General features: G+C 60.3%; 1 protein-coding gene across 5 annotated transcripts; it reads right to left on the bottom strand.

Moving 5' to 3' along the window:
* Positions 1–1,038: 1,038 nt before the first annotated feature.
* TMEM200B (transmembrane protein 200B) lies at positions 1,039–15,119 on the bottom strand. Of its 5 annotated transcripts, none has more exons than XM_087761260.1 (3): positions 15,011–15,119; positions 5,676–7,613; positions 1,039–4,375 (listed from the first exon to the last, which is right to left on the bottom strand). In XM_087761260.1, exon 2 carries the CDS (start codon positions 7,588–7,590, stop codon positions 6,310–6,312), a length of 1,281 nt encoding a protein of 426 aa, XP_087617386.1. In that variant the 5' UTR covers positions 7,591–7,613; positions 15,011–15,119; the 3' UTR covers positions 1,039–4,375; positions 5,676–6,309. The 5 variants fall into 5 exon arrangements, with proteins under 5 accessions (XP_087617386.1, XP_087617382.1, XP_087617384.1 ...); XM_087761256.1 differs by lacking the exon at positions 15,011–15,119 and adding an exon at positions 12,327–12,440; XM_087761258.1 differs by lacking the exon at positions 15,011–15,119 and adding an exon at positions 12,327–12,440 and having other exon boundaries at positions 1,039–4,372.
* Positions 15,120–15,785: the final 666 nt, after the last annotated feature.

Genomic DNA, 15,785 nt, shown 5'->3' with positions numbered 1-15,785 from the left:
CCACTGCTCTGCAGAGCACCCCAGGACCACGCCAGCCCCTGGAAAACCAAATCAATGGCTGGGATTACACCCCAGTGCACACCAGTACAGCTCAGGTGCTCCACACTGGGCTTCCCAAACACCGCAGACCTGAAGCGGCATCCCTCCAGCCTGCCCCATCGCCTCACCTCCCCCTCCCAGCTGAGGCCGGTCCAGGCTGCGGAGCCGGCCACGCTTTGGTCCATGCTCCGGTGCAGCCACGATGCCAAGCCCCCGGGGAGCCGCACACACGGCTTTTGGCCATTCCCGGCGGGCAGACACACGCTTTCCCCTGCCACCACCACCACCACCCCCCACGTCCTACCAAGCTTCTCCATATGAGACAGTTTTCCTGGGGTAGGAATGGATTCCCAAAGCCCAAATTCTCAGCCTTTAAATGTCCCAAGTCCCGGTTAGCCCCTTGCATGCCAGACATATACCCCATTATCTGCGCATCCCTTCCCCCCGTTTGCCCCCAGCATGGGCAGTGCTCCCCAACGGGCCCCAAGCCAAAGCCCCAGAGCTTTGGGCTCCAGCTCCGGACACCGCAGGGACGCTGACAGCAGGGACGGGGGACTCGGGCTTTGGAGCTCGGGTCTCCCCAGCCCACCCAGAAGCAGCCCCAAGGGGATCAGCCCCACCTTGCACAGCCCCTTTCTGCAGTGGGGAAAATGTGCTGAGCCTGGGGTGCCAGCGAGTCTGTTCAGGACACCCCCAACCCACAGGAGCCAAAAAATAAAGGAAAAAAAAAAAAAAAAAATCAAGCAACTACCCGTAAACCCACCCCAGCTCCAGCCCCGTCCCGGCTCCCTCGGGTGCCGGGAAGCACCAAGACGGGCACCTTTGGCTCGGTGCTGGCTCATTAATGCAGAGTGGCACTTCACATTACACTTATTTCTTTTTTTTTTTTTTTTTTTTTTTAAAATAAAGCAGCACCCTTTATACCTCGCCAAAAGGTCACAACGCTTTACAGCACTGGGGAGCACATCCACACCCCATCACCCCCGCTTAGGGGTCCTCATCTTTAAACACAAGGCGCAAAGCGCCGCACTATGGCTCAGCGCACGTCGCGACGGCCCCAGCCTCAGCCCCGGCACAGAAAGCCCCGACACGTCATCTTCCCAGCACCTCAGGAAGGAGATTTATGGCAAAGAGCACTCGCCCTAAATAATGCACCAACATTTGCATTCCCTGGCTGTACTGCAAGTGCGCGGCCACTAGCAGAGTGCTTTCCTTTGCATAGGCTCTAAATCTTAAGGAAGGACTTACCGGCCAGGCAGACTCATGGCTGTGGCCTCCCTCACTGCGGAGAGAGGAGGAGGAAGGAGGAAGAGGAAGGGCTGCAAACAGCCGAGGGCTGGCAGCTTGGTGGGAGCGGGTGGGCTGAGCAGCATCAGCTGTGGGGTGGGAGCCATCACCCCCCAGCTGTGGCCAATCTGGCCGTTAGCCAGCCCTCCTCGGGTTTTTGGGTCTTTGCAATTGGAATCTGCTGCTTTTTGGCAGGGCTGCTCCAGCCCTTCTCTCTCTGTCCCCCTCCGTTTTGCCCCTTTGGGGGACGTTTCTTGGCCCGGCTCCCACCCTGCCCCATTGAGCTGCACAGTCCTTGGCTCCAGCTCCATGCAGGTACCCCGTTAAAGAGGTGGTCAAAGGGCTGTTATTAACCCCCACACCTCCCCTGGGGTCGGAGGTGTCCCAGCAGCAAACCTGGAGCCCCGCTGGCACTGGCCGGGGTGGCCCTGGGCACGGGAGATGCTGTTGGGGCGGTCTGCGCCCTCCCCAGGGCCTCTCTCCCACACACAGCCTATGGCAGTGGTTTCCCCCAACCCATTTTCCACATTTTGTCCATTTTTGGCCCAAACTCCGGCTGTCCCACAACCGTGCACCAGCCTAGAGGTGCCTTGGTGGTGCGGAGGTAATTGCAATTAGCGGGGCCCCTTGCTTCTCCTGTTTCCGTCCTCTGCTGCGGTGGCCCAAGGGCTCCCGGTCAGCCTTGGGGACAAGGCCACGATTTTCTTTTGCTGGTGTTTTTGGTGAAATCCCCCTTTTCTTGATAGGAATCTCCTCCTGCGGTGGGGATATGGCAGCGGGTAAAAATGTCTAATCTGTAGTTTATAGAGCCGGTTCCTGGGCAGGATGAGACGATACCGTCCAGCATCACCCTCCACGAGCTGCACAGCGTGAGATCTCCAGCGCTTCCAGGATGGTTTAACTTCACAGCTCGGCAGCCGAGCGGGGTCAAGGGAGGGATCCAGGGTGGATTTTTTGCTTTATTTTTAAATTTTTGGTTTTAACCCAGATCCATCCCCACCCAGTGTTATTCCCAGCACACTGCGGGGACAGCGTGGGGGCGGGAGCACCCATGGCAGGGCGAGCCGCTGAAGCCAGCGCTGTTAAAATCCCACAAACGCTCTTGAAGCCGTGTCCGCAGGCAGAGCTGCAGGTGAGGGATGCGCAGACGATGCTCTCCCCAGACAGCACAGGTCTTCTCACCCCACCGGATTAATTAATAAAGCACTTTTTGAAACGATCCCTATGTGGCCCAGAAAAGCCTCCCCGGAGGATGCTGCTGAGTTGGGCAGGAGGCTGCTGGGGCAGGACGATGCCGGAGAGGGTGCGCGGTCCAGGCAGGACACATTGCAGGCAGGGTCTCCTCTTGTCCCCCATCATTTGCCACGTTGGGTTGCAGCCGCTTCCCGATGTCGGGCTGAGCCTCAGCCAGAAAACGAAGGGGGAAAGTGAAAACAAAAGCCCCCAGCCCCGAAGCAGCTCCCAGCGTGGCTCCTCGCAGTGTTTTCAGCTTGAATTCCTTGCTGCCCCTTTCCAAAGCGTGGCCCAGGGCCTGGCGTTAGCTCTGGCTGCAGCTGGTTAAGCCCAAATGAAAAGTTATTTTCAGATAAAAACAGCCTCCTGGCACGTCCCCTGGGATGCTGCTTTGGGGCAGACCCCGCCGGTGACTTTCTGTTGTTGCTGTTTATTGCATTGAACCAGTGCCTAAATAATTTTGAGATTAAGCAGCCAAATAAATAGCTGAGCTGTGCGCTGGTATCGCTCCCAGTGAAACCTCAGAGATGCTACCAACCCCCAAACCGCAGCCCTCAGCCCCACCTCTGCCTCCCTGCAAAGGGGGATGCTGGTACCCAGACTTTTTGGGAGAGTTTGCATTGGAAAGAGAGACAGCCTTTTCTTGGAAAGCAGGAAAAAACCCCACTGCGGGGATGGTGGGAAGCTTAGGGGTTGCTTTTTGGGAAAAGGGGGGGTTCAGCACCCCACAGCCGGGGGCGGTCTCACATGGGGCCGGCTGGGAGCGGGGTCGGTGGAGATGGGGCCAGCTCTGCTCCGGGCAATAGGGCACGAAGCAGATATCGCTCCTGTTGGAAAGGCAAAGTAGAAATTGAAATGAAAAAAAAAAAATAATAACAATCAAAACAAAACATGCTGAGTTTTCAAAGGGAGGAAAAATACAAAAGTTGTGGAAAACCCGGACTTTTCTAAAACGAGCACAGAGCGGTTTTGTTTCTTGCAGGCTTTAATCTGCCGTTCCCCAGCTCCGGTGCCAAGCGCCGGCGGTGACGTGGGGTGGTGTGGAAGGCGATGAAAGCCGGGCGCGAGACAACAGCATCACCAGCACAACCCCCCCAGTCCCGCAGCCCTGGCCCCCGGCCCCAACCCCGTGGGGTGACAAAAAGGGGTGACAAGAGCCCTGGCCAGGGACGGTTCCCCTCCACCCAGCCCCGGGCCAGGGGGATGCTGGCCTCTGAGCTGCTGGGAAAGCTTGTGCTGGGAATGTATTTTTGCCAGAAAAGGCAGTTTCCAAGCCATTCTGCAGGGATGTTTTGGTCTGGAGAAGGATATTGTCCCCGAGGTTTGCAAGGTCCGAGGCTCTGTGCTCACTTCAGACCAGAGAGAGGGAGAACCAGAGACAGGAATCAAAAAAAAAAAAAAAACATTTCATGCAGGGAAAACATATTTCAGCCATTTATGTGCACCATGGCGGGCTCTGCTCTTGGGAAGGCAAAAGGCAGAGACCCCATCTAAGCAACACCACCACATATTGAAGCCTCCCGAGTTGACGGAGCACAGAGCCATCCTCGTCCCTTCGCTCTGGTCCATCCTTCGACACCTCGACATCCAGGATGATGAAGAGCCGGGGGAGTGGGATGGGCTGAGCCCCCAGCACCGGCAGACACGGCCGCTGCGGATGGCCGGGGTGTTTCTGGCCGGAGACCAGGATCAGGGCAGCGATCAGAGCACAAGGGCACCATTGACTTCTGGATCGATGGGGAGGGCAGGCTCGGGGTGGTCCCTGGGTGCCGGGCAAGATGCTGGTGCCGGATGCTTCAACAAGGCAAAGCTGCTGCTGCAAAAAAAAAATCCTTCTTTGCTTTTTGGTAGGCGACATCTCCCCAGAGATGGGGGAAAAGAAACAGGCAAAGGGCAAGAAGATGCTTTGGAAAGACGCAGCCATCAGCCCAGGTGGTACCCTGCCATGGAGGGACAGTGGGGATGCTCCCACCTTGGTGGCCTTGGCAGCCACCTGAGGCTCAGCGCCCGCCAGCGGTGGGTGCCCAGCCACCCCCAGCTCCTGGGTTTCTGCCAGAGCCAGAGATGGACTTGGTGTTAAAAAAAAGTTTTTTTTGCGGGGGAGAAGGACCGGCTCAGAGCCTGGCGTTGTGCCTCCCTGGGCGGAGGGAGGACAGCCTGGTGGAGGTCTGTCTGTCCCGGCGTTCGCACGAGCCGGTGCCACAGCTGGCACCCTCCAGCCCCTGCCTTAAAAATACAAAGGTGAAGGCTATTCCTCCAGTTCCTATTGATTTTAACCATGCCGCAGCATTGCTGCCTCGTGGCCGTGCCATGGCCGGTGGGACCTGCCAGCTCCTCGCCCCCTGTCCCCACAAGCCCTCCTGGGTGGGCATCACCCACGGGGACATCGGAGGGACACCGCGACCACGGGCCGGGGAATCAACAGGAATCAGGGCTGAGCACCAAAGCAGTGACCAGCCCACGCCTTCACCGGCGGCACACGTGGCAAAGGCCCTGGGAAAGAAATGCCAGAGCAAAAATGGCTCGTTTGCAAGAAAACGGGCAGCCGATGCTTCCCTTCCCCGGGCTGCTGAGCCCGGAGCCGTCCCCCGAGATGGGATACAACCTGCATCCCGCAGCGCAGCCTCACCCAACAGCATGAACCCTGTTTTTTTACTGCATTTCTTATTTTATCTACTTTTTCCTACTGCATTTTCCTGCTGTGATGGGTTTTTGGAGGGGTTTGTTTCTGTGCTACCCTCTCGCCAGGGATCGCACCACGCCAGTGCCAAGCCCAGCTCTCCGGCCTCATCCCGTCCAGCTCCTGTTCTGCATCCAAAGGGCACCAAATAACGCGACGGCACCCAACGGGGCCCAGCAAAACCAGCACCAACACTAACCCCTACCTCTGTGCCCCATTGCATCCCTCCCACTACCTGCATCCCTCACTCATCAGAAAACAGCACAAATAAACCCTGAGCCGCAGACGGGCTTTGGCCACCACCACACCCTGGTGACCCTCTTAATTTTGCAGCTGCCTGCACAGCAGGAGGGTGGGCAGCAGCCCCTCACCTGCTGCCTGCAGCTCCGCAGGCACCTTTACATCCCTACTCCATAGAAAAAAAACCAAAACAAACCTTGAGCTTATCACCTTATCCTGCAAATATTCAGCAGCTGGTTATCGAGTATCCTTGTTCTCAGCAGCTGAGCCTGGCTGGGGGCAGCACGGCCTCGGAGACCCTCTGGGACTGGCTGCCGCAGGCGTGCTGCCCACCCCGAGCATCCCGCAGGCGAGACGATGAGGCGAGGCGGGACCGCGTGGCATTGAGATAATATTTAATAGCCCCATCGGGCTTACGTGCTCTGGTCAAGCAAATTTTCCGGTGGGTTGAGGCTGGGCAAGGGGACACCACCCCCCAGAACATCCCCCCACCCCAAGCCCGCTGAAATAAAGTGCTGCGGGAGCTGGCGGGGCTTCGCCCGCCCTGCGTCCCCATCCCGCAGTTTGTGTTGGGTCTGAAAGCGAGGGCTCCTCTGGAAAAGCCACCAGGAGAAGGGCTTGTAAGGCCATCGAGAGGCAGCCAGGAGAGGACAATCTCACCGCAGGCAAGTCCTCCCCCAGGAGCAGCGGGTCAGGACCTCCCTCTTGGCATCCACTTAAAAACGCTGCCCCCGAGCCCCTTCTGGACGTGGGGTTTTGGGGTTGCTGGTGGGTGCTGTGGGCCAGGATGAGGGACCGCGGCGTCACGGGCCCTGAGGGCCGTGGGGACGTCAGACCCGCGCACCTCGCTCCATCCCCACCGCCCAGGAGCTGGGCCGGGGCTCGCCGGGCTCCAGCAGCCGGTCCGAGGACTCGCCGGTGCTTTCCAGTTTGGCGTAACCCACCAGGCTGACGTGGTCCAGCCGGGGCCAGCTCCGGTTCTTACGGTCCTTGATGGGGGCCACCAGCAGCACCCCCGGCTGGCCGAGGTCCAGGGACTTGGAGTGTCCTGGGGTGTGGAGCTGCGCATCCAGGCTGAGCTCTGCCACCGCTGTCTCCGTGCCGGGGCAGCCACCATCCATGTTGATGATGACATGGCCACCACCATCGTCCTGGCCACGGGGTGGGATGCTGCTGCCGCTGGAGAGCGGAGCCCGGGAGAGCCGCGGGGCTTCGGTGGGGGGCTCGGTGGGGCCCCCCTCCACCCTCTCGCCAGCCCCCCGCGCCGCCGCATCCAGCAAGCGGTTGTTGAGCTTGATGACAGGCAATGCCAAGGCACCGACGGCCGAGGAGAGGAGGGACTCGGCTCCGGCGCGGCAGGAGAGGCTGAGGTTGGCCTCGGCGGAGGCGCCGGAGCGGAGGCTGAGGAGGGAGGCGGCGGGGGATGCTGCTGGGTGCTGGAGGAGCTCGGCTGTGGTCTGGAGCCGGTTGGGGCCGTAGCAGTCGGACCACTTGCTGCCAGGGCCGGGGCAGGGCTGGCAGGAGAGATCCACCTGGTAGCAGCCCTCCACGCACTCGGAGTTGGCCTTGGGGATGGGCTGGCCGTCACCGTGCTGGCAGTGCCCGTCCTCGGGGCCGGTCCCCTCGGGGAGACCCGCCGCCATGGAGTAGAGACCCTTCTGCATCAGCCTGCGGGTCTCCATGTCCCTGTTCTCGTACAGCATGGTGTTGGCACAGATGAAGATGAAGAGCCCGATGCCCATGATGACGGGGCCGATCAGTTTGAGCTTCTCACTGTGTGGCACGTGGCGCCCGGCGGCCACCTCCCTCCTCATGTCCCCTGCGGTGCTGGCATTCCCCGTGCCAGCCCCGGTGCCCCCGGGTCCCCGGTGGGGCCAGTAGCCCACCACGGCGATGGTCATGCCCACCAGGACCACCGAGATGCCCACCATGACGAAGGCTCCTGACGGCGAGCGCATGCGGAGCTGCCCTTTCACCGGGACCTCTGGCGGTGACTTGCGCCGTAGCCTGCGTCCCCGGCGCCGCGACGGGGCGGGGGGCACCGGCAGCTTGGTCCCCCCTGCCTCTGGCTCCCGCATGGGTCCATTGGTTTTGGCGCTCTCAGCAGTCATCGTCTCCGGCTCAGCCACTCTTCCTGCAGGGTGGGGAGGAGAAAAAGGGGGAGAAGAGGCATCACTTGACGGGTCTGGAGGTCTGCGTGCCTGAGATGCTGGGAGCATGGGGATGCTGGGAGAATGGGGACCAGTGGGACATGGGGAGCATGGGGACCACAGGGACACTGGGAGCACAGGGATGCTGGGAGCACGAGGAGCATGGGGACACGAGGAGCGTGGGAAGCATGAGGACACCAGGAGCACGGGGATGCCGGGAGCATGGGGGACACCGAGCCCGCAGGCTGCACCACATCAGGGACCAGCACCTTTGCTCTCCTCCTTCACCTGCCTACTCTCCTCGAGTCACTTCTCTCTCCCCACTCGAGAGCAGTGGAAGGGCTAAGGGGCTCCCCCCGACCACGCCACCAAAGCCTCAAAACTCGTATCCCTAAACTGCCTGGGCTGCCCAGGGCAGCGAGGATGGCCAGGACCCCGCTGCACCAGCACAGAGACATCGCTGGCATCAGGGGGCCAAAATGACCCGTCCTGGGCCACCGAGTCCTACGACGCCTGCAAAAGGGCGGCACCAGCCAGCTTGGCTCGACAGCAGCAAGGGAAGGGGCCATTTACTTGCCCACTGGGGAAACTGAGGCACAGCTGCACGTGAAAACCCAAACCAAAGGCCTGACAAAGCCGCACTGCGCGAGGCCCTGCGAACGATGCAGCTCCCCAGTTTGCGCTGCTCGCTATCCAAACAGGACCTAAAAACCTGAATCAACGTCCCATCGGCCTCGAGCCGCTCACCAGACCACGGGACCCACCAACCCAGCGCCCGCGCAGGATTTTAGCCAAAAGCAGCTCTTTTCCCAATCTGCTGCTGTCTTCTGCTTCAGGGAGAAGCCGACCCACTCAGTGCATGCACAGGGTCCTGCCCTTGTGCACACCGAGATAAAGCTCCGCATCCAGGGATTTACGGGGCGTTCCAGAGCACGCAGTATTTTATTTTATCCAGTACCTTGTTTCCTAGATGAGCAAGAAGGTGTCAAAGTTGCTGCCAAAACCAGCCGGCGACCAGCCCGGCAGGGAAGCATCAGCTGCACTGGCACCGTCACGCACAGGGTAAGCGGTGCCCTGTGATATGGGGAAGCTAAAACACGCTCTGAACACGTCCCAGACCGAAAATATCTTTAAAAAAAAATAATAACCTCATGTTGACAGGAATCTGTGTCCTTGCAGCCCGGCTGCTCGCTGCTGTGTGCCCGGCAATGGTTGGTAATGCGGGCTGTGGCTGTGCAGCCCGGGCGGGACGGCGTGTCCGTGCCCTCGCCCGCGTCTCCTGGCACTGCCGGCGCTGCCGGGGGCCGGTGCGGGAACGCTGCCCGGGCTGTTCCCAAACGGGGGCCGGGGCCGTGCCGCCGGCGTGAGCGGGGAGCGCTGGGGGGCCCCAGCCAAGGGATGCTGCGGGAGGGGCTCGCCACACCGCTGCATCTTAAATTGCAAAAGAAAAGCGTTGGGATAGCAGGGCAGCCTGGCGGCATCGATATTCAGCAATTAAAAGCCAGAAACCAAACCCAAGGAGAAACACGCTGGCGGGAGGAGGGTGACCGCTCTAATTTTACTCCCCAAGATGAATGAAGTGCCGAGAGCCAGCGACCAGCACCACTGACGGCAGAAAAATAAGATATTAAGTTTTTTTTCCCAGTCTTAATCATCTTAAGGTGTTATTAGCATCAGAGGGAAGGAATTAAAGATATGAGTTTCAGGATGACAGCGTGTTCCTGGCACAAGGCTGTCAAGCTGTGACAATTTGAATAAGGGAGATTTAAAGGGGAAAAAAACCCAAAATAAAGTCCCAAACAAAAGAACCCAAACCCACAGCCCACTGCTGAGTGGGGTGAGAAACCTTTCTGTGACACAAGCCGATAATCCTGCATTGCAAAGGGGGAAACACAATAAACCGAACGCAATGGTCACCCTGAATGGAAAAAAGAGTTTTAAAATATTTTGGTATTAAAGAGAAACAAGCGGGCACTTGAACATGTCCCAAAGCCTGTGGGGTTCTTTGCCTCCAAATGCCCTGATTTAGGTTATGTTCCAGCTTTCTCTAATTACCATCTTAGATTCGACTTCTCTTAAATTTATATTAAACCCTTTAAATGCCTTGCTGGCTACTTAGGGATTGAAAAAGAGTAAAACCCCCTGAACCACGGGAGCGGAGCAAAGGCTCTTTGACACCGGCGGGGGGACATGTGAACCCCCCGGGGCTGACGGCCCCCCAGGTCGCCCTGAGCACACACAGCCCCCAGCCACCTCCTGGTTTTGCCCCCGAGCCTCTTTAAACCCGGTTCCACCGTTATCTCCTCTAACCCCCCGTTATCTCCTTTAACCCCCCTGAGCCCCGTGGAGCCAAAGCCAGCGCCCGCAGGGACCGGGAGCACCCCGGGTCCCACGAGGGCGTGCGTTGGGTCCAGGCGATGCTCACCCGCGCCGTGCCCAGCTGCTGTTCCCACGCTTTTATACTGGATACAGCCCAGGGTTAAACTGGGGGAGCTGGGGGTGCTTAAAAATGGGTGCAGCAGGACCAGAGGGTGCCCATCCAGCCCGCATCCACTTGGTCCAGACCCAGATCCCATCGCCCCTTCCATCTCCCTTTCCCCAGGCACAGGGATGGAGATACCGGGCAGGAGGGACAGGCAGACGCAGGCAATCTGCCTGCAGGCAGGGAATCCCCTTCACCCCCTCCCCAGCCCCCTGCCACCATCCCTGCCCCAGCGCCTCTCCCCTTATCTCCCCGCTGCCCGATAGCCGCCTGCTTTCCGAAGTTGGAGCATTTAATTGCTCATCGTCGGGGCTGGTTGTTCCCAGAGTTCAAAACCATTATTTTTATTAATAGAATCCCCAAGGTTATATAAGCTCTTTAAAAAAAAAAAAATTAAAAAAAAAAATATAGCCCAGCGTTGCCATCCAATTCTGCAACTCACAGACGCCGACACTCACGCGAATTAATTCAACGTTGGAGCAGCGGCGCAAGACACAGCTCGGCTGGAGGGCACGGCCGGGGGTCTCGGGGTGCTGCCGGGGCAGGGGGACAGCCCCGTCCCTCGGCTGGGACAGGCGCTGGCTCGGGGCTGCCCCTCGCTCCCGGCCACCTCCCTCCAGCCCGGAGGCAGCCGTGGTTCACTGGGACCTGATGCCTCCAGTTTTGAGGTTTTGATTCCCGGTGGGGAGGAATGACAGTATAGAAATGTAAATGCCGTTAGCGTTAGAGAGCGAGATGAGGGCTGCTCTGCTGCCAGGTTCGGAGTTAAGCTTCCAATCCCTGCAATAAGCCTGGCATTAAAATAAATGCAAATATTTCTCTAATCCCCCCCATCACGAAGGCATATTGCTGGCTCCACCCTCCCATCCCAATCCTCTCCCGCCGCCTTCGCAGACAGACGCTCCTAAAATTTGACACTAAATCCCAACGCATCCGACAACAGCGGAGCTGGGCTGGGGGTGACGCCGGATTTGGGAAGGGTCCCTCTTGCAGGCGGGTCCCCGCATTCCTTGGGTGCCCCGGGGATGCTCTGCCCCTGCCACGACCGTGCTGTCAGCTTGAGTCTGCAGCATGCCACAGGCTATCAAAAAGCAGATTTGGCCTCAAATTCTCCGTCCGGATGAGGGCTGCGGGGCTGCACCGGTGCCTGGCCGTGCCACTATGGTGCCCTGTCACCAGAGACGCCAGCCAGCGGCCGGCCAGCTCGGTGATGTGCTGGAGAGCTGCAAAACCACCCTGTGGAAAGGGCCAAGTGCAGGCAACGCTGAGGGCAGCTGCCATCCCCTTGCAGGTTTATCCCCCTTGCCAGTTACCTTTCCAGGATAACACCCAGAAAGGGCTGTGGTGAGGGACGGCCTCCACCGCACCAGCAGCGATATAAAACCCAGCATCTCCCCAGGGAGAGCATTTCCATTGCTGGCTGTCCTGCCCCGCTCCAGGCTGCGGTGCCCATCCTCAGGGCACGGTCCCATCCTGTGCCCAGGACCCTGTCCCGTGCCTGGGACCCTGTCCCGTGCCCAGGATCTTGTCCTGTGCCCGGGACCCTGTCCCGTGCCCAGGATCTTGTCCTGTGCCCAGGACCCTGTCCCGTGCCCGGGACCCCGTCCTGTGGGTCTTCTGCACGTCACGTCTGCAGCGCATCACCCCGGGGAGCTGGCACAGGGAGCAGCCCAGGCTGTAATGAGCGCTCAAGAAATGCCTGACAAACAGAAAGCCCCTCGTTTTTCCGTTTCGTTTCCTAAAATATTGCGACTTTAAAGCCACTCTCCTGACTTTGGGAATAAACTGAGTTTGAAATTCGTTGCCAAATCAGCCAGCAAAGCCCGCAGTGTGTTTAAAGGCCGTGATGATGGGCGAGACCCCCAAAGTGCTGACACGGCGCAGCCCCCTCCGCCTTGTCCAAGCCCCCAAGGGAGCCCAGGGTGCCACAGCCCGTGGCGGCTGAGCTCCCGCAAATCCTTCCTCCGCAGGGAAGGGGGTCCCAGGCAGCCGAGACCTTGTGGGTACAAGGATGCTCTGTGCTGCGAGAGCCCTCCCTGGCTTCCCCACCCACCGGGGAAGGTATGGAGAACGGTAATGACAGTCTGCGCCGAGATGCGACACTTAAAAATAACTCCCTTTTTCAGCCTAACCTCCAACGCCGCCCCCGGCACGGGGCAGGGAGGGGATCGCACGGAGCAGCGCCCAGGCACCAGCTCCCCTCTCCCCATCTCACCTCCCATCCCAGCTGGAGGAGAGACGAAGCCGGCGGAGGAGCAGCGTCGGTCCCGGCGTGTGGTGCAACCATCATCTTGGATGCTCGGGGTGGTTTGAGGCCCCACATCCTTGCCCACGTGGTGCCTCCTCCTTTCCTATTTTTCTCAGTCCACTTCAAATTTCCCCCCTTGGCTATGCATTGAAGGTGTCCAGAGAGAAGAAACAAGATAAAAAGCCACCAGGCATCTTTCTGGGACTCTCCCAGCAGGAGAAAACCCTGTCACCATCCCAGCGCCCACCGGCAGCTCCCAGCCCGAAGCTGCGAGGCCTCCTCCAGGCTCAGTCCCGAGGGGTAAATCTCCCTGCCATGACCCCAGCACAAGTGTGTTCCCAACGTGGTGACAAAATCTGTCTCTGCAGCTTCAGCTTTGGCTGGGGACACCCGTTAATCAATCATAATTAATTAAGTTCCCTCATAGAAGCATTCACATAAACCCAGTAACGCTAATGATCACGGTGCGGGCAGGATTATCCCCCTCCCCAGTGGGAACCCCCTTCTGCTCCTGGGCTGGGGGTCTCACGCCTGCTTTTAACGGGGCTTGTGATATATTTTCACCTTTGCTGCAGCACAGGAGATGCCGGCTGTCACTATTTACCCTCTGCCCGTCACCCAAAGGTGCCGGCTCATCAGTCTGCGACATCCCTCGTTTCTCTCTCTGCAGAAGCGGAGACGTCGGCTTCCCCGAGCAAAGGCCGGGATGGATGAGACGGTAACACACAACCGCCTCCACTGAGCACTCGCTGATGGAGACATCACCTCCACGCCTGGCCAAGCTGCGGAGAAGCATCTTGCCAGCTTCCCATCTTCAGGTCACACGTCCCGGACAGCAGCCAGGAGGCACCGGGGCCACCGCTGTCACTTGGAACACGATCCAGGACAGCAGGCTACGGGGAAAGGTGCTGCTGGGGTGGTTTGGGGACACGGACGGGTCTGGCCCTTTGCTTTCCACCCCGTGCTTGATGGTGGAAGGTCCTGATGGGCAAATGGGATGCAGCAACGCCCGGGAGTGGGGAGAGCCACCAGTGCCACCAGCCCCATTCACCTTGACTGCTCCAAAGTCCTCCCTGCTCCCAAAACGGGGCCATCCGCTAAACTCCTCTCTACCCCTCAGGCAAAGAAAGTGCGTGGAAACATCCAACTGATTACTAATTACACGAGCTTGCCTTACCCAGATTTGCTCTGCTAATTAGACTAATCTCTACGGCTGGGAAATGAGCCGCAGTCACCCCTAGCGAGGAGATCACGCGAGTTGGACGGCTGCTTAACTCGTGTCAGACCCCTGCGAAGGGGATCGCAATTCCCGGCCGCTTCTGACGGGCCATTGTTTAAGGAGACAATAGAAATGCCGGCGAATTTTGTGTTTCTCCTCCAAGCTGATGCCGAAATCAGGACATCTGCATTGCTCAACTTCTTTTGATATGAACCAGATGCAAATAATTAATAAATCCAAATTCAAGATAATGCAGGCATCTAAATTTAAACAGAGAGCAGATTTCTAATGGCAGCTTTTTGCTTGCTTGGAGGAGGAGTGGGGAGCTCAGGGGGATTTCCCGGGAGAATTCCTGCCTCTTGGAAGCGGTGCAGGGTGGCCGGGCACCCAGGGCTGCAGGCTGCAGCCAAGCACCTTGCAAATCCTCACGGCCAAGAGAAAAGGAAGGAGGAAAAAATCCGTAGGCTGGGATTTCCAGGGAATTAGGACCAAACTCTTTCTGAATTTGGCACCTTCCCTGCTGCTCCTTTGAAAAATCCCTGCCAGCGTGGAGGGAGGGAGGGAGGGAGGGAGGGGATGCGGGGGGCTGCCAAGTCCTCCCCGCTCCCAGGCATGGCCCAAGTTATCCAGCGGGTCCAGGCACCTACAACCCATCTCCTCCCACCCCAGGGACCCCCCTCCCACTTTGCCCGCAAGCAGCGAAGTTCCCAGCCGTATTCCCAGCTGGGATTCCTCGTGCTTCCAGCATTTGAAACCTCCCATCTCCCTCCTCTTTACCCTGCAAAAGCCCCCTCTCCCCGATTTTGTGAACAGGAATCAAAACCCACCTGGAGGCGCGACGGGGGCCGTGGGTCTGGCTGCGGTTGCTCCCCCTGCTCCAAGCCGCAAAGCCGAGTCCCGAAAGGCCCTCCCGATCCCAAAGTCCGGGAGTTACCGGGATAATTCCCCCCCAGTTCTCCTCTCTCGAGTGTCTACATCAAATCCTGCGTGGGGATTTGCTGCGCGACCGCTCCGCGCCTCAACCCTCGGCGAGGAGACGGGGAACTGCAAAAAGTGCTGGGGTTCGGGGAGCTTCTCGGGGCCGCGCGGGGCCGTGCAAGGGTGCGCGGGCCGTGCGTGGGCTTGCACACGAGTGTGCCTGCACAGCTGTGCGCGCCGGGGTGCGGGCTGCACGCGTCCGTGTGCCCGTGTGCCCGTGTCTGTGCGCGTCCCTGGTGTCTGCGGGAGCGCGTTTGTGCCCCTGGGTGCTCCGTGCCCGTGGGTAACCCCGTGCCCGTGGGTGCTCCGTGCCCGTGAGTGCCCCGTGCCCGTGGGAGCCCGCTGTGCATCCCGCTGCGGGGTCGGCGTGCCCGGTGAGTGTGCCGTGTCCGTGTGTCCGTGTGTCCGTCTGGATACCCACCCGTGCCCCCGCTCCCCGCCGCCCCGCACTCACCGGCGGCCGCCGAGCCGTTCGCCTCCCGGGGCCGGGGCCGGGGCCGGTCCCCCGGGGGCGGCGGGCGCTGGGCTCCGCCGCCGCGGCCGGGGCCATGGAGCGGCGGGGCGGCCGGCTCACGGCTCCCGGTTGCCGGCTGCCAGCTCGCCCTCGCCGCCGCCGGGACGTCTGGGCGAGGGGCGGGGGGGCGGCGGGTTCCGCCCGGCCCCGGGTCCCCGCCCCGGCCGCGGCCCCGCGGGAGGGCGGAGCGCGGGGATGGCGGGGAGGGGACGGGGGGACACGGGGGGGACACGGGGGGGCTACGGGACGGGACCCCCCCGTGTCCCCCCGCCCCGGGGGTGCGGGCTCCGGCGCGGCCGGCAGCCGGTTCCCCGCCGTGGGAAAGTTACGATCGCTTTTGCGGGCTTTTCCTGCCTCCGAGCGGGGCCGGAGCCCGGCCGGGGCCCGGGGAGCAGGGATGCCTCGCTCTCGGGTCCCCCCTCCGCCTTTCCCAGCAGGGACCCCAGCCCCGGCATCCCCCTGCGCAGGGCCGGACCCGCCGCCGAGAAGATGCTCAGGGACCCCGGCCCCGCGGCCTACCGCGCCCCAGCAGGTCCCACGTCTCCCAGCCGGGCACTGGGGTTGCAGCAGTTTCCCCCTTCCAGCTGCGAAAGCACAGGAGAGTTTGGTGCTTGGGAGAAAAACATGACCCTAAGTTAACTTTAGCAGGCGAGGCGTTCGATGCAGTCCCCGCGGATGGTGTTTAAAGCAGGTTCCAGAAGTGCTTTCTCCTCCG

The sequence above is a fragment of the Nipponia nippon genome, unplaced genomic scaffold, assembly GCF_047370975.1.
Source record: "Nipponia nippon isolate SJK-2023a ecotype South Korea unplaced genomic scaffold, ASM4737097v1 scaffold_23, whole genome shotgun sequence".
In the NCBI taxonomy this organism is placed as follows: Eukaryota; Metazoa; Chordata; class Aves; order Pelecaniformes; family Threskiornithidae; genus Nipponia; species Nipponia nippon.
This window is presented reverse-complemented; position numbering and strand designations above follow the sequence as displayed.